Source organism: Liolophura sinensis, chromosome 13 (assembly GCF_032854445.1).
Source record: "Liolophura sinensis isolate JHLJ2023 chromosome 13, CUHK_Ljap_v2, whole genome shotgun sequence".
Lineage (NCBI taxonomy): Eukaryota > Metazoa > Mollusca > Polyplacophora > Chitonida > Chitonidae > Liolophura > Liolophura sinensis.
In genome coordinates, this window is record NC_088307.1 from 9,012,675 (window position 1) to 9,037,549 (window position 24,875).

The window sequence follows — 24,875 nt, forward strand, 5'->3', positions numbered from 1 at the left end:
TGCGCATCTATTAAGTATTGAATTTTTTCTTAACTTCAAAGCATGAACATGAATATAAACTGCAATCGTCGGTGTTTGCCGATAATGGAAATTTTGACTTAAGTTTTATGGTTTTGTTTAAAGTGTAGGAGCCTTGCACAAAACTATATCAAGTAATACAAACAATTCAAATGTTGTAACTGTTCTGCATTGTGTGAAAACTTTCCCTTTTGTTTTTTTCAAATGAGTGTGAGACACTTTTCAGTTTGTTAAGGAGCAGATGTCATTATGATGATAGCCAAATAATACAGCTGGGAACAGTTGGTCAAAAGTGAATTAGGGCATGATTAGGGCATGATTTAGTCCAGACTAAAATGCCATTTGCCTTGAGTTTTAAAGATGAGACATACTGCATGGTATTGATTAGGCTTTAAGGTGGCTTTGAAAAATTTAACTACGAGTCTTTTATTCATAGATAAATGTTTGGAACAAACCAAGTTGCTGATGTAGCTGAAAATGAATTGGAGTTGTTGGGGTGGTGGGGTGGGGGTGGGAGGGGGGGGGGGGTACCTACGGCATGCAAAAGAGTTCAGTCCCATTCCCAAAGGAAACTGTAGGAGGCAAATGTTCCACCTTAAGTGATTGATAAAGCATTAATTTATGTTTTGTTGGGTTTTTGTCAGGGCTTCACCGGAGTTGTCAGTTGTTCTGACTATAACCAGAGAAACACCCTGACGATATGCTTAAAACATCATTGGGTAAAATGGGCATTAAGGGTGAAGAAGTAGTGTTTCATTATGGAACATTCACCACAGGTAGTAACTTGCCAGATATGGCAAATTAATATATTTTAAACAGATACAGAATCAATGCAGAATTCCCTGGGCTAAATCTTGCAGCCTTGGCCACGCGTGAATAAATGTACCGTACATACAATTCAGCTTTAATAAGCAAGGCATAGGCTGGAATTACCTATCAGTCTCACATCATCCAATCAGAATTGATTCTGTATCCCTTTAAGGTGCCCTGTGATTGGTTAAAAGTTGTTCTTAGTGATTGGGTTAATGAATTGTGTTAGCAATGGTGTTTTATGTACTTTAAATGCCAACAATAAATGACCTAAAATATCACCCAATGACAATGCTACATATACGGCCAGATTCTGTTGGAGAATTCTGTTGATTGTAGATAAGTGTTTTTAGGTTTTTATAGAAATTGGGATGATATCTCACTTTATAGGTACATTTTATTTTAAAAAATAAAAATCACGGCATAAGGGTTTGCATACATAATTGAACGTCGGATGCTGGCCTCCACTCATTTTCCCTTGTTGCGTCATACATTGTATGTATAGGGTTTACATTATTGTATTCATTTTATGCCTTTAAGTTTCTTTTTCATTAAAACCACTTGGGTGGCCTAATGGTTAGAACTTCAGGTGGGGAGACCCTTGATCAAACTCCGGTCGGGTCATACCAAAGACTTTAAAAATGGTACTTGTTGTTGCCTCGCTTGGTGAGGGTACTGAGGAGTTAGAGCAAGGAAACAGGACTGGTTGGCCTGGTGTCAGTTATAATGTGACTGGGTGGGGTGTCATATCTGGTGTCTTCACCATGATACTTCAGTGGCAGCATCATGGACTTGCCCAGATGCCTAATAAAGACATATTATATGTTCACACACGTAATGACTGATAACTTACCGGTAGATGGCTTCTACTGACAATATCATGACTTCCGCTGTCACTTTCTCATGGACGTGTGCGGGAGTGGATTGGCAGGTTTTGTTTTTGATGTGGTGGACTGCCTGTGTGTCTATCCTTGTACCGAATAAAGGTGTGGGATTTGACGTCCCTTTGTTTGTATGTCAGTGACTCTTCATTGTCATATGTACTGAAATTGTTCAGTATGATATGAAATCTCAAGCATTCATTCATTCATTCTTTTTCATTACATTTTAATAGCATAACATTTTTTCTTTACGCTTGCCTGAGGGCTATATTCTCCTGGCCTTGTCTTATGTATCTTCTGGGCATGCCCAGAGGGCAGTCATATGTACTGACTCACTCTCTTATCTCTTTTGGCAAAAGAAAACTGTTAAATTGAAATTCATTTTAGCCTTGCATAAGAAAGTTGTTAAGGATAAGGGGTAAGGATGTTATGTTCTGTTTGGATACCAAACCATATTGGTATCCATGGAAAGACAGTCATAGAGATGGAGACCTAAGCTGCCCTGAATAAACCTATATTGATAGTAAAAATCCCCTATACTGATTTTCGTTCAAACATTCTTAAGTATATTCATCACCTTTGGCAGGGTGAATAGAACCTACAAGTCCATTATAAACTGCAAGAATTTCACTGCCATTCTTATACACAAGCTATGTCTCTTAGAGACCAAGTAGTTTTATACTGTTTCCAAGATAAACTTATAAAAACGGGATGGTTTTCGGGTTTAAACTGTTTTGGATCTTCTCGATTATCTGGTTTTAAACATGTTCAACCACTTTTGTTTTATTTTTGGTGTTCTCATTACGATATCAAAAACACATTTTCCACCTTGTGCTTTCAACTTGCTATGGCACAAATATTGACAATATGGCGTTAAGCCGTAATCGTTCATTCTTTGTGTGTATACCACACTCTTAATATGACAGGCTTTGTTTGATATCTGTGGTCGCCATGGGAGACTTTCTTGTTAGTTCTTTCATGCTCTTGCCAGCATCCTGTTTGGTGTCCCTTTGCTCTCATGCTCTTGCCAGCATCCTGTTTTGTGTCCCTTTGCTCTCATGCTCTTGCCAGCATCCTGTTTTGTGGCCCTTTCCTGTCATGCTCTTGCCAGCATCCTGTTTTGTGGCCCTTTGCTCTCATACACTTGCCAGCATCCTGTTTTGTGCCCTGTTGCTCTCATGCTCTTGCCATCATTCAGTTTTGTGGGCCTTTGCTCTCATGCTCTTGCCTGCATCCTGTTTTGTGGGCCTTTGCTCCCATGCTCTTGCCAGCATCCTATATTGTGGCCCTTTGCTCTCATGCTTTTGCCAGCACCCTGTTTTGTGGCCCTTTGCTCTCATGTTCTTGCCAGCACCCTGTTTTGTGGCCCTTTGCTCTCATGTTCTTGCCAGCACCCTGTTTTGTGGGCCTTTGCTCTTATGCTCTTGCCAGCATCCTGTTTTGTGGCCCTTTGCTCTCATGCTCTTGCCAGCATCCTCTTTTGTGGGCCTTTGCTGCCATGCTCTTGCCAGCATCATGTTTTGTGGTCCTTTGCTCTCATGCCCTTGCCAGCATCCTGTTTTGTGGTCCTTTGCTGTCATGCTCTTGCCAGCATCCTGTTTTGTGGGCCTTTGCTCTTATGCTCTTGCCAGCATCCTGTTTTGTGGTCCTTTGCTGTCATTCTCTTGCCAGCATCCTGTTTTGTGGGCCTTTGCTGTCATGCTCTTGCCAGCATCCTGTTTTGTGGGCCTTTGCTGTCATGCTCTTGCCAGCATCCTATATTGTGGCCCTTTGCTCTCATGCTCTTGCCAGCATCCTGTTTTGTGACCCTTTGCCCTCATGCTCTTGCCAGCACCCTGTTTTGTGGCCCATTGCTGTCATGCTCTTGCCAGCATCCTGGTTTGTGGCCCTTTGCCCTCATGCTCTTGCCAGCATCCTGTTTTGTGGCCCTTTGCTCTCATGCTCTTGCCAGCATCCTGTTTTGTGGCCCTTTGCCCTCATGCTCTTGCCAGCATCCTGTTTTGTGGCCCATTGCTGTCATGCTCTTGCCAGCATCCTGTTTTGTGGCCCTTTGCTCTCATGCTTTTGCCAGCATCCTCCTCCGACAATATTTAAGGAATGGCTTTTAACACCCTTTCCGCATTCCATCGGTTTTACTTCCTAACAGTAGTCATGTCCTACTCTTTGTTGGAATTGGTTCTCCCTCTCTGCCACCCCATGTACATGTATACAATATTTATTTATATGTGTGTATTATTTTTGTTATTTCTCTTGCTTTAAGTTTTTCGTTTATATATAGATATATATAGGTATATTTATATCCTGTAAAGTTTATGACAGTGGTGGGTTAAATTGCACGCCAAGCCTTGCATGCACACGTGTGTGTCAACCAGGACCATATACATTTTCAGAGTTAAATTCCCCTCTGACGTTGGACAGACCTGAAGTAAATTATTTGGTAGACAAGCATGTATGTCAGGCTTCGTATAATGTCCCCCCAAATTTAATAAAATAAATACATATAGAAATATTATATTATTATTATTTATTATTATTTATGTTCATAATTAATATTATTATTTTCCTCAGTTGTGTTGCACCCTTTGTTTAATTGATTCAGCACCAAAATTAATAATTTTTGGCATTTATCTGTCTCTAAAAATGCACTTTTTGGATGATATGTACATGTAGGTGCTCATTTACTGTAATTTTGGCTTAAGGAATATAAAAGAAAATCTCTTGGCCTCCATATAAACATATGCTATATCCAGTATCGGTTGCTTTAAAGAGAAACAGAATCAACTGTGACTGAATGACAGTGGAGATAAGGTTCCGGGGTTAAGCCCTGAAGTCTTGGTCGTGCGTTAAAAAAACTGAAATACATACCTAAAATATAACTTTAAAGGCTATAGGTGTACCCAAGACTTGCCTATCTCTCACAACAGCCAGTCAGAATTGATTCTGTATCCCTCTAAAGCATTTTCATGAATTCTTATTTGCATTAATCTATATTTGCATCAATTACTTTCTAGAACAAGGGAAGCAATCTTTGAGAATGTGCTTGTCACGCCATAATGAGGATATGAATATCATCAGAGACCTGACGGCCCGGCTGTTTGCCGAAATCGCAAGGTATCACAGGGCAGGGGTGGCCAATCTTGGCATTACTGGCAAGTTTCTAAACACTTTGTTGAAATATTTTAATAGTTTTGTTGAAACATTTTAATAGTTTTCTCACACAGCTATTATAGAGATAAAAATGTAGGGCCATTCATTTATTATAGACTTAATATATTTATAATTTTGATTGGTGTTTTTCTCTGTACTCAAGAATATTTCACTTATACAACGGCGGCCGGCATTGTGGTGGGAGAAAACCGGGTAGCCCACGATCATCCACAGGTTGCACAGGCCCGGATAGCACAGTTGGTAGAGCGTCCACTTCGGGACCGATAGATCCAGGATCAATCCTTGATCGAGTCACACCTAAGACTTTAAAAGAGGAAGTTGTAATTTCCTCACTTAGCGTTCAGCATGAAGGGGATAGTGCAACGATTGGTTGACCCGTATCAACCCGGCTCGGGCGGAGCGGCTTACTTGCCTTCGGTAAGTCGTCTCGGTGAAGCAGCACTAGATAAAAGAGTGGTGGAAATCCGTCCTGCTACAAGGAGGCACATTACATGTACATGCACCCTAAGGATTCCTTCGTCGCCATATGACTGAAAAATCGTTAAGTACGACATTAAACCCCAAGCACTCACTCACTCCAAGCACTCATTCACTCCACAGGTTGCTGAGAGACCTTCCCACATACAGCCGGAGAGGAAGCCAGACATAGAATTAAAGAGTAGAAAATTAATATAATAAGTCTCTGTAACTGCTTAGTCTCATTAACTGTCTGGGATTTGCCAAAGCCGGCTGTGCATTGTGATAATTTTTCCGTGGTTGTATGTATGTACAGTTTTTAAGGTGTAATTTTTCAACATTCTATATTTTAAATTATATAATTATTTATAACTGGATATAAAATATAGAAACTGGCCCACTATCAACCATTATACAATTTATTCATTTCAAAATATTTCTATAAATTGTATTTATGAGACAAAAGTTTATAAACTTTACACAGCACGTAAATTGTATGTCTAGTTTGTATGTGAGTTATCACATTCAGCAATGTCCAACAACAACATGTCATGTGCATGAATTTGTTAAGGTTTACATAGAATTTAAGGTTGTTTCCTTAATATTTTCTTACATACTATAGTTTGTCTCTGGGCATTTGTTGTGTATTTTGGGCTTCAAAACTAAGTCATAAATATTTACAAAGATCTAAACTAAAAAAAAAAACGGATATCTTTTCTCTTAGAGCAACTCATACCATGCCAGTTACATTTAAAATCTATGGAAATTTCCAGACAAGCGAAATAGGAAGTATCGTCGTTGACGGAGAAAAACAGAGTAGCATGTAGACACGCTGCGCCACTAAAATTCATCCAAAAATTAACCAATACAAGTATTTACTGGGCAAAACTCCAATAAATTATGTTCACCTGGCCTGGTACATGGCTTTACCGTAACAAGTTACAGTTAGACCAAATTCCAGCTTCGCACCTCTACGTCCAATTTGGACAACTTGAAACCCTTGACCATTTCTGTCAGAAAAGTTTTTCAAATCTGTACTCGTTTAACAAACAGCTCTTGAGTTAAATTGGAATTGGTCCATGATTTCACAGTTAGAAGTTACAGATCAGGTTTGAACTTCAGGCCATTTAGTATATGTTTGTAGAATATTGTGACAGTTTTGTCTGATATTGGACTTAAAATTGTCATTTATATTTTTTTTGAAAATGGCTGGTCCTCTCCGGCTTAACGTGAAAACACAGGGTTTTCCACAGGTTACTGTTCGGTTCCCCCCCCCCCCCCCCACCCACCCACCATAACGCTAGCTACCGTCGTATAATTAACTTAATTAACTGAAGAGACTAAAGTAATACAGGTCATAATTCAGCGTTCTGTGAATGAAGTGTCTTGATCACTATGAATTAGACTATCGGTATTATCTTTTCAGTAGAACACTTTTATGGTTGTTTTATAACCTGATGTTTTAAGTGGAACAAAGTTGTGCTTGTCTATAGAAATCAAGTTGTTCTAAATTACTGGGAAAACTTCCTGTATATGTTTCTTGATATTTATATTATTCTTTTCAGAGGACGCCGTGTCTGTCATCAGTGGCGGTTTCCTCCGTGTCGTATTAGGAAGTCTGAGTCATGCGATGTTTCGAGGATTCGCTCCTGGGTTTGAGGAGGCAAAACTCAGAGATGTTGAGAGGGCCAGAAGTATAATTCTGACTTACCTCAGCAGGGTACATGTTCTAGTTGTGGGGAAATCTGGCCCAGGATCACAAATCAATCCTAGACTTTTTGAAGTCAGAATTTCAGATCACTTTAAAACTGTTATTTCTTATGTAACCAGGTCAAAATATTGCTTGACAATGTAAATTCTGGGTATGGGTAAGTTATCATAAAACTGACTTCAGCTAAAATAATGGAAAGAAACATAAGACAGTTTTACATCAGTCCAAGATTGCTTCGTTATCCTGGGTTCATTGCTGCTCTTTTTAGCCAATTTACATGTAATTGTAACAGGAACGTAGCTGATAGCAAAGGACTTACATTTTACCATCCTCAAATTGGCCAACTTTGCTTTTGAAAGTACATATAGCAATTTCCAAGATTCAGAGAAGGGAATATTGATTCTAATGCTTCCGTATAATAAATTTTAACCATAATTCAACACTGAATGTTCAAAGCCATTGTTTCTATTCAGTGTTATGAAGAAGTATTCATTTTAAGCGTTGAAGATGGTGTCTCAAAATGTAAACTGTAGTTTTAAGCCATTTTTATGCCCCAAGAAGAGAACATGAGTAAGACTTCTAAAACTTCAATTTAATAATGCAGTAAATATAATTGTTTTAATTTGTGCCATGAAACTTAAAGTCTACCTTTATTTATTTTTTTTTTTTTTTTTTTTTTTTTTGCTCATTACAGCTGCCATTCGTGTGCCCCTTGTATTGGGTCCTCCTTACCCCAAACTGTACAGCCATAAACATTTTGAGCAGAATTCATTTATTAAAGCCAACCCAGGAGGTTTCATATGATCTAGCCACAGGTAAGGACATCTTTAAAAATGCTGGCTGTCGCCGTATTAGTGAAATATTCTTGAGTACGGCGTAAAACACCAATCAAATAAATAAATAAATTAATAGCACCCAACAAACATGAGGGGAAGTATTTGTTCCTATACTGTCTCTTGAGCACGTCTTTTTGTTTAACCAGGTATGGTAGGATTATGATTGTCAGCACAGTTTTGATTTGTCATATTACAAATTTACATTAATCATATATATTAATGAAAACTTGAACGTTATGGGGGAAGAAAAAAATGGGGGTCACTACACCATCCTGTTTAATTCTGATTTTGTGGTAAATTGATCCGCATAAATTTGAGGGAGCGGTGAACCCAGTTTAAAAAATTGTAAACAAATATATGATCTGAAATTTCACCTAAAGAAGTGCATTTTTATATAAATCACATAAATTGATACTGAAACTGGAATACACCATCCTAACTTCCAAGCAAACCTCAAAACACCTTTCTAAGAGCAAAAAAACTCTCAGAATCAGGAAAAAGTAGCAGGTTAGTCGCGGACGAAATTTGAAATCATTTACAGTATAAAATGAATCCATTTTCTCAGACGGTTTGTAATTTTCCTTCTTTTATCGGAAATGGTATTTTATGGACAGACCTCGACAGCTCAGCTGGTAGAGCGTCTTCTTCAGAGGCGGTAGATCCAGACTCAATCCTGGGTTGGGTCACACCTAAGACCATAAAAGAGGAATTAGTAACTTCCTCGCTTGGCGTTCAGCATGAAGGGGATAGTGCAACGACTGGTTGGCCCGTATCAGTATAATGGCTCGGGTAGGGCAGCTTACTTGCCTTCAGTAAATGGTCACAGTGGAGAAGCACTAGATAAAAGAGCAGTGGAAATCCTTCCAGCAACAAGGAGGCATATTACACGTAGATGTACTCTAAAGTCTCCATTGTCATATGACTGAAATATTGTTAATTACGGCGTTAAACCCCCAAGCACTGGCTCACTATTTTATGGTTGTTGTTGTTGTTGTTGCAGATGAGCCAGGTTTTTTGACGTCTGATGATCAAGCATCATATTTCCAGAGATTTCTTTCTGGACCACACCAGCTGGCACTGACTAGTTGTGACCAGAATGCCAGTGGCACAGGCTCTCCGACCCAGCCCATCTCACCCCACATGGTACATATGCCTTACTGTTACGACCCAAACTGCCTGTATTATTAAGAGATGGCTTGTTCGAAATACACGACAGTTTAGCCGCACAAAAAGTAATCAAAACCAGCAGATTTTATTTTACAACAATTTATTAGCTTAACAAGAACAGATAATAAGACTTATACAAATACTGGTGTCATTGGAGTCTTGACGCTTACAATAGGTTAAGTTGCAAACTCATGGCGTTACGACGGAAAACTGTTAAGCTACTCCAATAACGCAAGTTGTGTCCTCCAAATAAATTAGACCAATGCTGTATTTTCACAAAGTCACTGGTGATACATATTAAGAATGATGTACAATAGAACACTATTTACATGTTTACAGTCATAATGGCGTCCTCTCAGGACGTACATAGCAAGGTCTTCCAGCAACCTGTGGATGACCGTGGGTTTAACCCGGGCTCTGCATAGTTCCCCCTCCCACCCCAGTAAAGCTGGCCGCTGTTGTATAAGTGAAATATTTTTGAGTACAGGTTGAAAAAAACAATCAAATAAATAAATACATACATGTTTACAGCATGGACTGAGCTTGAAAGCTGCAGCACATGTGTTGTATTGTTATCGGACAGGGTAATGTGCATAAAATACATGCAGTTGCAAAGTACATTTTCTCGGCTTAAGTTCCACATTTTGCAAGTAAAATTTGATACTTACAATAGACTAAGTCTTCATGAGTAGGTTTTCACTTGTATTTCACACGGGGGCCTCTGTGGCTCAGTTGGTTAGCACGCTAGCGCAGAGTAATGACCCATGAGCCTCTCACCAATGCAGTCGCTGTGAGTTCAAGTCCAGCTCATGCTGGCTTCCTCTCCGGCTGTAAGTGAGAAGGTCTGCCAGCAACCTGCGGATGGTCATGGGTTTCCCGTGGGCACTGCCCGAATTCCTCTCACCATAATGCTGGCCGCAGTCGTATTGAAATATTCTTGAATACGGCGTAAAACACCAATCAAATAAATAAAATAAATTTATTTCACACCCAAACAGATAAAACTGTTACTGTTCATGAGTATCTTAACCTCTCTAGTGTTAATTTCATACTCAACAAAGGTTCAGGCTGATTGTCGCGCACAAATAAAAGACACCAACCTGAAGACCTGCTTTCCGCACCCAACGCCCCGCCACCATATATGCTGCTCCATTTAGAACAGATTTATTATAGCCATGAAGGCTTCCAAGGGATACGCCCCTTGGCTACTGCTGCCATTTTCCTACTGCTCCGCTATGAAGCAGGGCGTGTGTAGCTGCTCAACATGGTGGCAGTCGCCGAGGAGCGTATACCGTGAAAGCCTTCATGGCTATAATAAATATGACGCTAGGCCAGTAAAAGAAAAGGAGTTGCAGTCTTTCGGGGCTAGCTTTGGGGAGTCATTTAAACACGTTTAATAGTTGGCAAGAGTCCTAACCCTGTCTCTTCCAAACCTTTTCATGAATGTCCTGAAAAGCCAACAGGGTCATTTGACTGACTGTCAGGTATACAGTCTAACTCTCGATCGTTGAAGGCCTCTAATGTCATTCACCAATAGGATGTGCTTATCCTTAGTCACACATGTTTCGACATAAACTTGCCACAGGTGGGTGGTTCACTCTGGGCAGTCAGTCTTTCCTCATCCATGTTACTGCCTACTGTCATGTAAGTGAGAAGTTTTTGAGTTTGGCATTCAACAACATTCAAGTAAAATCAATAAATAAATAAATATATCCTTGAAAAGCTCATAGAAACAGGTGTTTGACCTGAATTATCATGCATTTGGGTATATAATTGTCATATTTCTTGGCTTATGTTCATGCAGCAGTGCTTTTGTCCTGTAATCACTTTGCTCAGTGTAGGTGTAGCTAATTGTAATTAATTCTCTATAAATAATGTTTTTTATAATTTACCATTTTTATTTTTGTGTTTTCAGAGAGTCAGAGAATCTGGAGAAAATGTGGAAACGCGCGAGGAAGAGCGTTGGGAGCAGCGGAGACGGGGGCAGTGGTGGCAACGGCAGTGTAAGTACACTATACTTGTATTCAAGGCTTGTACACAGTTCAAGGTGGAGATTCATTCATGGTTTGTATACGCAGGTTGTATTATGTTATGCTGTCTGTCTGTTTGTCTGTCTTGTAAATTACAGCACTACAGTAGGTTCACAGGAAGAATGGAAGACATCTAGCATGTCTAGGATAAAGATCATGACCAGTTCAAAGGGCGGAGAGATCAATTTGTGCGAGATTGTCCTGAAAATTGTTATATAATGCACTTAGACCTTAGCAAGAGAAAGAACCCTATTGATTTTCAGCGACCTTGACCTTTTTCTAGAGAATCATTGGGGTCAATTAGGTTAAATTTCATAAAAGGCTTAGCAATCATGATATCTCCAGAGAGGTTTATACCAAATTCACCAAGCTTACACCACACATACACTTTGTCTTGAGGAAGAACCCTTTTGTTTTTCAGTGACCTTGATCTTTTTTTTCAAGGTCATTAAGGTCACATAAGTTAAATTTTATAAAAGGCTTGTAAACACTCTAGAACGGTATAACCCAAGTTCACCAAACTTACACCACACTTTCACGTTGGCATGAAGAAGAGAACCCTATTGATTTTTAGCGAGCTTGACCTTTTTCTTTAAGGTCCTTGGGGTCATTTTGGTTCAGTTTTATTTAAGAGGCTGCAATGGCGCTCTGAAATCAATTCAAAAGTTGTTATCCTAAAAAGGTATTCTTCTGCTTCATATTTCACAACCATCTTTTTTTTTTTCTTTTTTTTTTTTTGATTGGTGTTTTATGCCATACACAAGAATATTTCACTTATACAACTGCGGCCAGCATTATGGTGTGAGGAAACCGGGCAGAGCCCATGGGGAAACCCACAACCAACTGCAGGTTGCTGGAAAACCTTCCCACATAGAGCTGGAGTGGAAGCCAGCATGAGCTGGACATAAATACTCATGACAACTGCATTGGTGAGAGGCTTCTGGGTCAGTGCGCTGTGCTTTAGCGTGCTAACCAACTGGGCGACGGAGGCACCCAACAACTGTCTAAATGCCACCCGAAGAAGATCTACACATTACTATAAACCACTGTTGGATCTCTTCATAACATTGTACATGTGCTCAAGGCTGAGCGGTTTTGAGTGAGGAAGTCACACATGTTTAATAAATATATATATGCACCAGTATTTGGTCTTTCCAGCTACCAGATGTGTTCGACATCAATTTTGATCATACTTATTCTTTTAATGTATTTATAATCGTATGTCATAATCAAATTAAATACATGTGTTTAGATATGAGCAACAAGTTTATATTCTAATAAGTTTATTAAACATGCATCACATCCTTATTTAGAACATTATTATGCAAAGACCATATATACTAAACGGTGGTCCCAAATACCCACCATATAGAATTTTTTTCATATATGATTTCATGCTCTTTCATCTGACTGGCATTATTTTTATGTTTTCTTCTCTTTGATTTTATTTATTTATTTGATTGGTGTTTTACGCCTTACTCAAGAGTATTTCACTTATACGACGGCGGCCAGCATTATGGTAGGTGGAAACCGGGCAGAGCCCGGGGAAAACCCACGACCACCCGCAGGTTGCTGACAGACCTTCCCTTGTACGTCTTCTCTTTGAAATGAAGTCTTAACTCAACAATTAGGGTAAATATTCATTATCAAATCTGCCTGCAGTTTCCACCAGATTTTCAAATTTGGGGCAATAATCCAGGAGCTATGGCAGCATGAAAATAGAATGGTCGGTAATCACAGTTCATAGCACTCACTACGGAGTGTGTCCATCATTACTAACATAACAAAGAGCATGAACTGTGATTTCCGATCACTATGTTTTCACTCTTCCATTGACCTAAAATGTGAAAATCTGGTGGAAATCGAAGCCACAATTGATAATGAATAATTACCCTAATTGTTGAGTTACAACTTTATTTAACACTGATAGTAAACAATCTATAATTGCTTTGTGTGTTTATCTTTTTGTTCAGTATACATATATACCATTATGGCAGAATGATACCCGACTAAGAAAATGTAAGTTTCAGCACCAATGGTAATGTTCTGTGACATTTATTTGCCTCCAAAGATGCACTTTTTGGTCAAAATTTTAGATCATTTAAGGTAGTTTTTTTTTTGTTTTTGGTTGGTTGGTGAGAAAGAGTTTTGTTTTCCTACATTTCTCTATCCATAGAAGTGAGATGCATTCATAAACGTGTAACCACTGGCATAATATTTTTGTTAATATTTATGTTTCTATGACAGCGGCTCTTCCCGAATCTGCACTGCAAGCTGAAGACATTCGAAGCGTAAACCCAGTGTCTTCTCCCTCAAAAAATACAAGCTCTAAATGTCTAACAGCAAACCTGCCTGTCGTGGAGAGCAAGGGATTCCCGCAGAGCCCAGTGGCTGAGGAGCTGACCGACATCTCCGAGCAGGGGTCAAGCGGAGGCGCAGTGGCTATTTCTAATAGTGAGCAGAGAGAGCTGATTAGTGATGAGGCAGTAGATATTTCTGCAGACCTGGAAGACGTAGAAACTGAAGACGTGCCTGTCATTATCAGCATTCCCAGACAGGTACTACATATATTTACATGGATATGAAGCAAAATCGTCAGCTCTAATGTTGTATGCCATGCATCTTCGTAATTAACTTTGAATTGCCGGTCTTACCCTATTTCTTCAACCTTTTCGGATGTTTGAGGGTGACTTTGAATGCTATCCACCTTATTATTTTGATAATAACAAGAATTTATGTTTTGATGGGTTTGCCAACTACTGGACTTGGTAGAAAAAATAACCTTTTTAGTTTAAACAGAAAAATGTCCGAAAAATGCACTTAAAACATCAGTAGGCGAATATGTGAAAGAGTTGGAGAAATCGGGTAGACCTTCCAACTTATGACCAGAGAGGAAGCCAGCATGAGCTGTAATGTTGATTTTTCAGTTCTTCAGCTCCACACAGTTATGCACTGTAGGTTTGTGGGAAATTTACGAGAATTGCACAAAATATTTTGTTCTCGTGGTATTATGGTAAATGATGTAAAATTTAGAACAAAAGTGAGCATAATTTTAGAGAGAAATAAACATTTGGGGTTGAAATTTACACACCTTTTTACCATTCTAACATCAGTAAAACTCTCAGGAAGTCATGGACAGTTCATATATAGTGTTCGATCGTGTTTATTACCAATTCTATTAAATTTGTTGAGACCTCTGTGGCTGAGGGAGTTAGCGCGCCATAACCCAGGGGTCTCCCACCAATGCAGTCACTGTGAGTTCAAAAGTCCAACTGCCGTTGGTTTCCTCTCTGGCCGTATGTACATGTTAAGGTCTTTCAGCAACCTTTGGTTTCCCCCCAAGCTCTGCCTGGTTTCCTCCCACCATAATGCTAGCCGCTGTTCTATGTTACATGTTCTTGAGTACGGCATAAGACCCCAATCATATAAATAAATAAATAAAATAAATAAATTTGTTTCAGCATGAAAATTGTTATGTAAAAAAGCCTGAGCACTTATGAGTTTGTTTGTTTTTTTTGTCAGTCTTGGTGAAATGTTTACTTTTGAAAATGAATTAAAAACAAATATATTTTTCTAAGGTGAGGCATATTTATGGGGAAAAAATGAAAAAAATAGTTATGTATTTTTATCAATTGGTTGAAGGTGACTTTGGCAGATTCTGGTGTGGGCGCAGACATGGCCGGCGATGATGATGATGACGACGGTCATCCTCCTGACTGAGTACGTGAGCTAACTCTTACTTCTTTGCCTATAAAGTCAGGGGCACATTAGTGGAATATGAACTTTACCACAGATTTAATACGCTGGTGACATTCATAGCATAGTCACAGATACACTAGACAGATTTTTCCCATCCCTCGTGGTCAGTAAGGTATGTCATGTGACCTAGTATGTAATGTAGTAAGAAGGAAGATTGAAGTTAAGAATTGCTTTTACCTGGACATTCATATTTTCTTGTTGAGGAATAAATATTCTTCATGAATTCAGTTAAAGTAATCATGAGAAGTAACTCTAGCATGAATATTACGTACTATGGCTATGTGGTTAGTATCGGTGAATTTACCAGCTTAGCATTCCCTGTTTAGACTGTTACTTTAGTAGTAAGAGCACATCCTAAACTGCATGTTAAGACATTGAACCATACACATTTCGTGTATTATATAATGGTTGAATTTGAGGTCTATTTTGAACAGTTGCTAACTAAATCCAAAAAAAGAAAATACTCCTAGTAATCGTGCAAATGGATCGTTTCAAGACATAAACGATTAAAAGAGCAGGTGACTTCCATCTCCTGCTTCCTTGATTCACCTGCTGGTTGGCACTCATATTTTCCCTTTAATAGTTTCTTGCTTATTTTACTGAATCTTTACTGTAATTCTTATGATGATAATAATAATAATATCTTTATTTATTCAACGTAACTTTTAGGTCAGTTTCTACAAAACTGTTCTTCTCCAAAGCCTTCACAAACAAAATCAAAACAATACATAGAAACAGTTATGCAGTGACAATCTTCAACCATTTCAACCACTAAAGCACTTTTTTCAGATTAATTTATGCATACATTTGGTGTGAAAATGCTGATAAAAATGATGTGTTTGTGTCACTAAAGATGCAAGCTTCATGAAACTGTACAAATTATTTCTCTACACGCCATTGTTCTCTTAAAATGTTTCAAATATTGGTTGCAGAGGTTGTTGAAAAAGTTGAAGAATTACAAAGTTATTTTCTTGCATTAAGTCAACGACACAGCTAAAATTGTTAAACCTTTCAATTTATAAAGAATGTATAACACATCGTTTTTAGCCTAGTGTTAGATTGGCTATATATCTTAATAGGATACTGAAATCCATACACATATACATATACCAGGTATATTGTTTTCTGTGCGAAAGCTTTGTGGAAGAACAGTTTCATGGAATCTTGGCTGAGTTACTGTTCAAAAATAAAGATATTATTCTATTCACAAAATATGGAAGCAAGTATTAATTTAACTTTGCAGATATTCAGTTAGCACACATTTGCCATCATGATAAAAAATGACCAAACATTTTGTCCCAAAGGGTACGTTTTTTGAGGCAAATAAATGTGATCAGGTGTTACTTTTGATGTTGACACATGACACGGTGCCGGAAGACAGATGTGAAGCCCTAGATCTCTCCTCCAGGTCATGAAATCCTTTTAGACTTAAGTCAAAACATTTATCATTAAATTTGATATTTTCTTTTCTGTTATTTCAGTTGAAATTTGTTGCACATTAACTAAGTCACAACTGACTGTTTCAAACAAAATGTTGACCTCGTAAAATAAGAAAAAACAATTTTAAAGTGATTTGAAATTTTGGCTTAAATCTGTGATGACATTGTGATCCTGGGACCTGGTCCTCTTTGTCTCAGTCCCAGCTCTAACACGAGGAAAGACTTCCAAGCTCTCATTTTGCCTGTTAGGGGATAGAGCGCCCATCTCTGGTTATTAAGTAAAAAGCCCCAAAGAGCCCTTTAAGGGTTAAAGAAGACAAGATACTGTCGTACTACTTTTTCCATCTTTCTTTTCATCTTTTTTTCTTTTTCATCTTTTTTTTTTTCATCTTTTTTTTATTTCTTTTAATCCTAACCAAAAATAGTTTTAAGTTTATTGTAGACTTAATTAACTCTTTACATTGAAGGAACCATGTTTACATGTTACTTTAAATTACCTGAGCTTAAAAAGTACATTGTAAGTTTAATTCAAATTTTAAATGCCTCTGAAAGAAGCCATACGTCATCAACATGGAGATGCGGCAATTGCGGACATCAACAAGCTCAACAAATCAGAGAAAAACTATGTCAAAACCAGCAACCACCTCACCTTTTTGATGAAATGTAGGAACAACAACCTGACACCTAAGGGACTCACCTTGAAATGCCCAGTGCATTCACATGCAGCAAAGAAAATTATTAACGCAGCCAGCAAATTACTAGTGAAAGAGAGAATCCATCATCACCGGAACACCAAAGCAAGAACTTTAACCACCATTACCCAGCTGCAGGAGAAACTAAGGTCGACCCTAAGTGATCATCGTTACAAATCATTGCGACAGGCACAAACAAACAGCAACCAACGGCTTGACGAGAAAATTAAAGGATCTCAAAAAAGAAAGTTTGAACTTCTGTCTAAGCACACTAACAGAGAGAGTACTCAACGGCCCACGAGTCACAATAGCAAAACCGTCATCAATCTAAGCAGTCGGACCCTCACACCCAATGAAGCGACATTACTGGCTAAGGGTTTGAACTATATTCCTACCCAAGACAAAATCCCCAGAGATGATTTTGTGTCAGCCATAGAAAAAGGTTTTCAACAACTCGCCCCTGGAGGTAACATTGATTACATCCGACACCAAATCAGCGACATTCTCATCAAAGCAACCAAGCAAAAACCAAATATCAACCGAGAAGAAAGAACGGCCATCAAGAACCTACGCTCCGATAATACCATCACCATCGCCCCTGCAGACAAAGGAAGAGCCACAGTTATACTTGACAAGAACAAATTCAACCAACTAGTCAACGACATGCTCAGCGACACAAAGACATACAGGCAAATAACCAAAGACCCCACACCGAAGCTAGAAAGAGAATTTAGGGCAAAACTCAAAGCCCTGCAGAACAGCAATGAAATCGACATCCAACTGTACCGAAAGCTCAACACAACGCACCCCAGAGCACCTTACGCCAGGGCAACCATCAAAGTCCATAAGAACCCAATCAAAGCCCGACTCCTGATCTGCTCCAGAGGCACTGTCCACTACGACGCGGCACAGTACCTCACTAAACTCCTAACACCTCTGGGCAAAACTTCCAAATCTTACATCAAAGACTCAGCAGAATTTTGTAACAAAATTAAAGACATTCCAGGCACAGCCCAACTGATCAGTTACAACGTCATCGACCTATTCACCAATATCCCTAGAGAAGAATCCCTAGACATCATACGACAGAAGCTGAACAGCGGACAACACCCTCTCAACACAGCCACGAAACCTGACAGCATAATCAGCCTCCTGGACTCGTGTATACATTCCACCTATTTCACGTGGGGGGATGACATATATGAACAACTCCACGGTTTACCGATGGGATCCTCCCTATCACCACTTATCTCCAAAATATACATGACAGAATTTGAGAACAAAGCCTTAGCTGCAAGCCCCATCAAACCGTTGTGTTGGTTCCGTAAGGTAGATGACACATTCGTAGCACTAAACAAGAATGACAACCCCCCAGTCCCTACTTGACCACCTCAACACCCAGAACAACAGGATACAGTTCACCATGGAACAAGAATGCAAGAAAACCATACCGTTTCTGGATGTACTTATTAGCAAGAAGTACGACAAACTCCTCACTTCAGTATACCGCAAACCCACACACTCAGACCAATACGTGAATTACCAATCTAACCAACCTAATCGGATCAAGAGAGGAATAATATCTACCCTAACAAAACGAGCCCTACAGATATCCAGCATCAACCTCCGAGAAGAAATAAATCACCTCAAAACAGCCTTCACCACCCAAAACTGATACCCTCCACAATTAGTGGAGAGAACGATCAGCAAAACCCTCAATCCGACTAACAAGACCAGAACAACGAGACCTGACCACCCCAATATATATATATAACCATTCCGTATATAGGCACCCCAAGCTACCAGATAAGAAGACTCCTGCATGACAAACTGAACATACAAACAACGTTTACCTCCGCCTCTAACCTTAAAAACCCTACTCAAAGCCAATGGAAAAAACAGCCAACCCATAGGCAAGAACCCAAAGGATCAGTGTACTGCATTAATGGTGATTGTCAACGGCAATACATTGGAGAAACCAGTAGACCACTCAATATCAGAATTGCAGAGCTCAAGGCCTCCGTAGAAAAATTAGATGGAAAATCAGCCCTCAGTGACCACATCAGAGCCCATCCAGAACACCAACTCGCATGGAACACAGTTCAAACCTTACAAAACAACCAGTCAGACTATAAAAGGAGGAAACTGCTGGTAGCCATCATGATCCGACGACACAATCCACAGCTTAACAAAGACAGCGGGTACCACCTACCGAGCGTCTACAATGACCTCATCGGATTAGACAGTGACCGCCTTAGTAACCCTGAAGTTACTATCTATGTTACATTGTGCCTGTTGTTGACACCACTCACTCTCTTACTGTATATGTTGTCTTGTATCTCTGTATGTTCATATGGTTTGATAACGATGTAAGAACCTACATCGAAACGTAACCAACACAATAAATCCAGGGATTGTTATCCATAAGTAATGCCTCTGTCAGTCTAAAGTTTAATTCAGTTCACCATGCATTGCAAGTTTAATTCAGTTTGCCATGCCTACATTGTCAGTTTAATTCAGATTGCCATGCCTATATTGTCAATTTAATTCAGTTTGCCATGCGTACATTGTCAGTTTAATTCAGATTGCCGTGCATGTAGTTGCAGCTGTAGACAACTTTTTAGAGTAAACTCTGAGAGCTTGGACAGTTGACTGCAGACACAAAGAGGACAGTAGTATTTGGGAACTTCATATGCTGTATTTTTTCACAACAAACTTTTTCTGGCAGTTTGCAAGTCAAGCCTTATGACAAAGCTTCCATGTTTTCACATATGTGGCTTTACTTCACTAAACTCTTCTATAAAGCTGTGTGGAAACCAAGAGACTTGATTGGCAAACAGCAGAAAATGTTTGAACAATGGATTTGCTGGTTTGTGCTTTGTCCTTTGACCTTCACTGCCGTGGGAGTGGAATAAATGTTGTGTGGACTTAATAGTTCTCAGCTTGTGGATGCATGGTTATAGGTTTCCCCCAGTTTTCCTCCCACTATAATGCTGCCCGGTTTCCTCCCACCATAATGCTGCCTGGTTTCCTTCCACCATAATGATGGCCGCCATCATACAAGTGAAATATTCTTGAGTACTATGTAATTAAAACATCAATCAAATAAATTAGTAAATTAATAGTTCTCTGTTTTTCTGACAATTTGACTTCTAGCTGTGTATCCCTCTGTCCATTTATAGCATCCTTGTGATGTAAACACAACCTTTTTTCCACTGATTTTCGCACTTTTCGGAAGGCATGGGCATGGTGCAGATCCTTGCAAATTCCATTTGTATATAGGTGTACATACACATGTAGCTATACCTGGCTCAGTGGCTTTTTTCACCTTTTAATCTTTTACTATTTCTTTGGTTTTATTAAACATGCTGTGAGAGTTTTATTTCCACGTTAAATACAAATTTACTCGAATATCTAGTAGTAGTCTACACTGTGCTCTAGTTTGTGCAGATTGTTAAAAAAACGTTTTATTAGCATTTTATTCAATGTAAAAATAGAAAATGTATAAATTGGAAGCAAATAGCACCGAATAGTGTTTTAGATGATATGGACTTCATTCATTAGTGGTTTTGTTCTTTTAAATATCTGATATTAGAAGGTTGTGACAGCAAACAATGTATATTTTCTTAGATTTTTGAAAGGGCTATCTGTGAAAGGCAACCCAAAATTTCAGGGTTCGACATTATTTACTAAAAAACTAAGTTACTGATACTCCGTTGGAGGCTACCAGGAAGTTGCCATGCATTGTGTGGCGCATATTTCCTATTTCCTTTGCCTGACTGAAGAACTGACTCTAAGCGCCAGGCCCCGGGTTCACAAAGCAATCTTTAGACATAAGTCAAGAGTTTAATCTTTAAAATTTGTCTCTTCCTTTCCATTATTTTAGCTGGAGTTTGTTTTACGGTACTTACCCAGAATTTAAGTTTTAAAGTGAGTTGAAATTTTGACCTAAGCCTAAGATTGCTGCGTGATCCCGGGGCCAGTTCAGAATAGCAGCAACATCCCCTCAATACAAAGTTGATGTCATCATACACTGAGGACTCTCATTGTGTGAACCATGCAGGCACAGGCTGAAAGATTGTATGCCAAAATTTGACTGAGCAGCCCATTTTGAAAGGTAGGATGTCAAAAATTTGACCCATTGACCCATTTTAAAGTGTAAGATGTAAAAAAACAATTGACCCATTGACCTATTATAAAGGGTAGATTGTCAAACATTTGACCAATAAAAGATAGTATGTCAAAAAGTTGACCGATCAACTGAAAGACTGGTAGTCTGTGCTGCTAGCTACTGTGAATTTGTGTTTTTAACTGTTTTGGTCAACAAAAGTTTGGAACCCTGAAGTTTTGAGATGATGCTTAAATTGGATGTGGTTTTTGGTAGTTCCATCCTGTAGCCCAAAGTACATGTATGTAGGTTAATAGACTAGAACTATAATCGTTGTCTTCAGATACTGTTCGTTATGTTTGCTGAAAAAGGAAATTTATGGTTGTCTGTTCCAGTGTTATTAAATGTATATTAAAGGATTTTATATGTGCTGTTGATTTTGCTATTTGATAGAAGTAATATAGACTGCATGCATACAATAACCCTCAGGTATAGCTATGCACATTTTCTTATTGTCTTACCTCTTGTTTTGTGAGACTATAGACTTGTGAGACTTGTGATTTGTATGGCCTAAATTGACCTGTAAGCAATATTACACTTTAGATATGATATGCTGCATCAATGGGGGAACTGCTATATACATGACGTGCACACTCAGGGGTTTTGTAAATGCGCCATTAATCATGATGCAAGCATTACATGTCTCATGATTTACATGTGTGCAAAACCTGATCTCCCTACATCTTGTTTCTTGATATGCCCGTTACGTATATAAAACTGAAACATTATTTTTATACCGATTGGATGAAAAGTATATGTAGTTTCCAATTCAGTAGCCATGTTACAGGTGGCCTGAGAAGACAACAATGTATTTTCTGACCTTTTACTGATAAGAAAAGATGTATCTTCAGATTTGATTGTTGACATGTTGTCTCTAAACCAGGTGTCAACAACAGTGTACACACTTGTATTTTCCACTGTCTTTTTGTATGGTTTCTTTCCAACCTGTTGACAATTTTCTGTGTAATGTGTCTGAATCACTGCAGGTGATGTCTTATTGCATCTTGATCGGTTTCTACTTTTTCCATTTCTTTTCTTTACTTTTTGAAATGAAGATCATTTTTCTTGCTTCGCACGTGTTGACTTTTGAGTGTACATGTAAATGTATTTTAAGTGTCATAATTTTGAGGAGCATGTGCCAGTGATTTATTTTCTTATTTTGGTGTCTTTAATTGTTCCTATCTGGAGCTAAATTTGTAAATCCTATTGTTAGTATCACATTTCTTGCACATGTATTAAGTAATTAACTACTGTAGCAGAAAGAATAAAATCCCATAGCTGGGTATGCATTTCCTTTGGAACAAAATCATTTGCATATCATTTGTAATTTTACTGTATTTCAGGGCGTTAAGGTTTTGCTTAAGGAGAATCTTATTGCTGTATTATTCTGGCCGGCTTCTCTGGTGCAAGGTGGGTAAACTAACATGAACAAAAACGGAAAAAAGTTTTTTTTAACATATTGTGAATAAAAAAACACATTAAACGTTTATCACATTAGATGCAGGTTTTTTCCAGTAGATGCAGCTTTTTCCAATATGATTGAAAGAAGAAATTCAGCAAACAGGATTTCAACCCACCTTAGTTATGGCACGTTTATACTGCAGATGCTCCTGTTGTATTGTGAATGTTAGCAGGCCTTACACATAATCTGTTTTAATCTGGTCTTGCAGTGGAACTGTAGGCTTGGTGACCACCTACTGTTTTAATCCACCGCAACACTGCATATCAAGACCAGTCATGTACGTTACTGTTAGAATTGTATGTCTGTAAACCTTGTTAAAACTTGTTTGTTACTATGCAGTATGTTTTTGTATAAAAATGTACTGTCACTTGTCAAAGGTTACCCAGAGCCCCGGAACCACCGAATCTGCGATACAACTGTGCCATAGGTGAAGTTACACCAGCTAGTGTGAATATGTCTAATTTATATGTGCATGTTTTCCTGTCGTTCATCAAGTGTTCGGTACATAAGTAAATCCTGCCTTGAGTGTTCCTGATTACAAATTGTGACCGGCATCACAATATCTGGTGGAGAACCTGGGCAATTAGGACCTTCTGTGTTCCTAAACTTTCCCGTGTACCAGAGAGAAGACATCGGCTGTGAATTAATTAAGATGGCCAACATGACAGTGCCAAGCATAGATGTGTACCAGATTATCAGCATGTTAGGGGGTAAGCCTACACCCGACACACTGGTCACTTCAGCACCATAATGGGCAGTCTATGCAGGTTACCTTCACCTGGGGGGAACTACCAGAGACACAGCTGACAACCAGCGTTTGTTCTATCAAGAAATCCCCTTCAACCATTCGCCGTGACCAACTGAGAAGGTCAGCATATCAGCAGCGAATCAACAAATGTACAGAAGCTGGGAATGGAAGTTTGAGTGAGGTGAACACAAGCTGTAAATCGGTGCAGACACAGAATGTGGCAGGTGTGCCTGTTTTTACACAGGTTACCTATTCAACAGAGAATGCCACCTGCAAAACAGAGACAGATGAGTTGGTAGGCAAACGGAACCCTGTGCCAACTATATCGTCAACTGAACATTGTACCTTGACGACAGGACCGAAAGTCACAGAGAAGATTTTGAAGCGCAGGTTGGATTGCGGTTCTGACCACTTTCTGATTAAGTGGCAGAACCAGCCTAACAGATGTAATGAATGGGTGGCTAGAACTAACCTGGACAGAAGTGCTCTGAAATATTTGCAACAAAGTGAAGATCGCATCCCAGGACCGAGAGAAACAGCCGTTCACTCCTTAAGCCACGTGACAACTGACATACACACTGTGGGATTAACGAATCAGGTCGCCTTCCATACCAGTTCAGCTAAAGAATACGTTTTGAGCATTAAAGTGGCACCCTCTGACGCAAGAGCTGAAGACCCGAGACATGCGGATGTTCTTGATTTGTATGTGCATGTCTTCCTATCGTTCACAAAGTGTTCAGTACATAAGTAAATCCTGCCTTCAGTGTTCCTGATTACAAATTGTGACCGGCATCACAATACTCCAAAGAATAACCACCATGCTTTTGTTTGCCTTTATGCGTTGTATACTTTGCTTATTATACCCAAATAATAAAAATGCTTTTTAAAAGAGTTGGTTGTCTTTAACATGGCTATTTAGTTACGACCTGATTTGTCAAATTGACTAGATAATGAAAATATGGCAAAGGTACATAGCATGCATGTACATTATAATACAACTTAGAAATTTATTTATTTATTTTATTTGATTGCTGTTTTATGCTATACTGAAGAATTTTTCACTTATACGACAACGTCCAGCATTATGGTGGAAGGAAACAAGGCATAGCTAAGGGGAAACCAATGAACATCGCAGGTTGCTGGAAGACCTTTCTGTTTATGACCGGAGAGGAACGCAGCATGAGATGGACTTGAGCTCACAGCGACCGGCCGCTTAGGGAGGCAGATCCTCAGCCACCTAATGTTAAGAGATGAAGTATTGGTGGAAAGCAGGTGGTTGCCTGCAAACCATGTAAGACTTCATGAGGAAGCACCGTAGACTTTCATGCACCCAAACCATCAGGAAAAACAAAAACTGAGGAATACTGTGAACGGTATTGAACCTGCCTCTTGTGTAATGTAACACAAGGGCCTTAACCACTAAGGCATGGCCCACAGCCCCTAAACTCAACTATTTTTTGACAGAAAGTCTGTTGTCTGAGTGATGCCAGAATGTATTCTGTTATTATAATGCAATATTGTGTCACATTC

The 24,875-nt window shown here is 39.0% G+C and overlaps 1 protein-coding gene and 1 long non-coding RNA gene across 2 annotated transcripts in view; both read left to right on the forward strand.

The window, feature by feature from the left end:
- LOC135480185 (uncharacterized) overlaps window positions 1–21,284 on the forward strand; it is a 58,902-nt gene extending 37,618 nt beyond the window's left edge. Inside the window, exon 2 of the long non-coding RNA XR_010445915.1 lies at window positions 19,931–21,284. This is a non-coding gene — a long non-coding RNA (uncharacterized LOC135480185). The remainder of the gene's footprint in view (window positions 1–19,930) is intronic.
- LOC135480552 (uncharacterized) lies at window positions 13,327–19,894 on the forward strand. Its single transcript, XM_064760406.1, has 2 exons — window positions 13,327–13,635; window positions 14,720–19,894. The coding sequence occupies exon 2, from the start codon at window positions 16,815–16,817 to the stop codon at window positions 18,351–18,353; it is 1,539 nt and encodes a 512-aa protein (XP_064616476.1). The 5' UTR covers window positions 13,327–13,635; window positions 14,720–16,814; the 3' UTR covers window positions 18,354–19,894.
- Window positions 21,285–24,875: the final 3,591 nt, after the last annotated feature.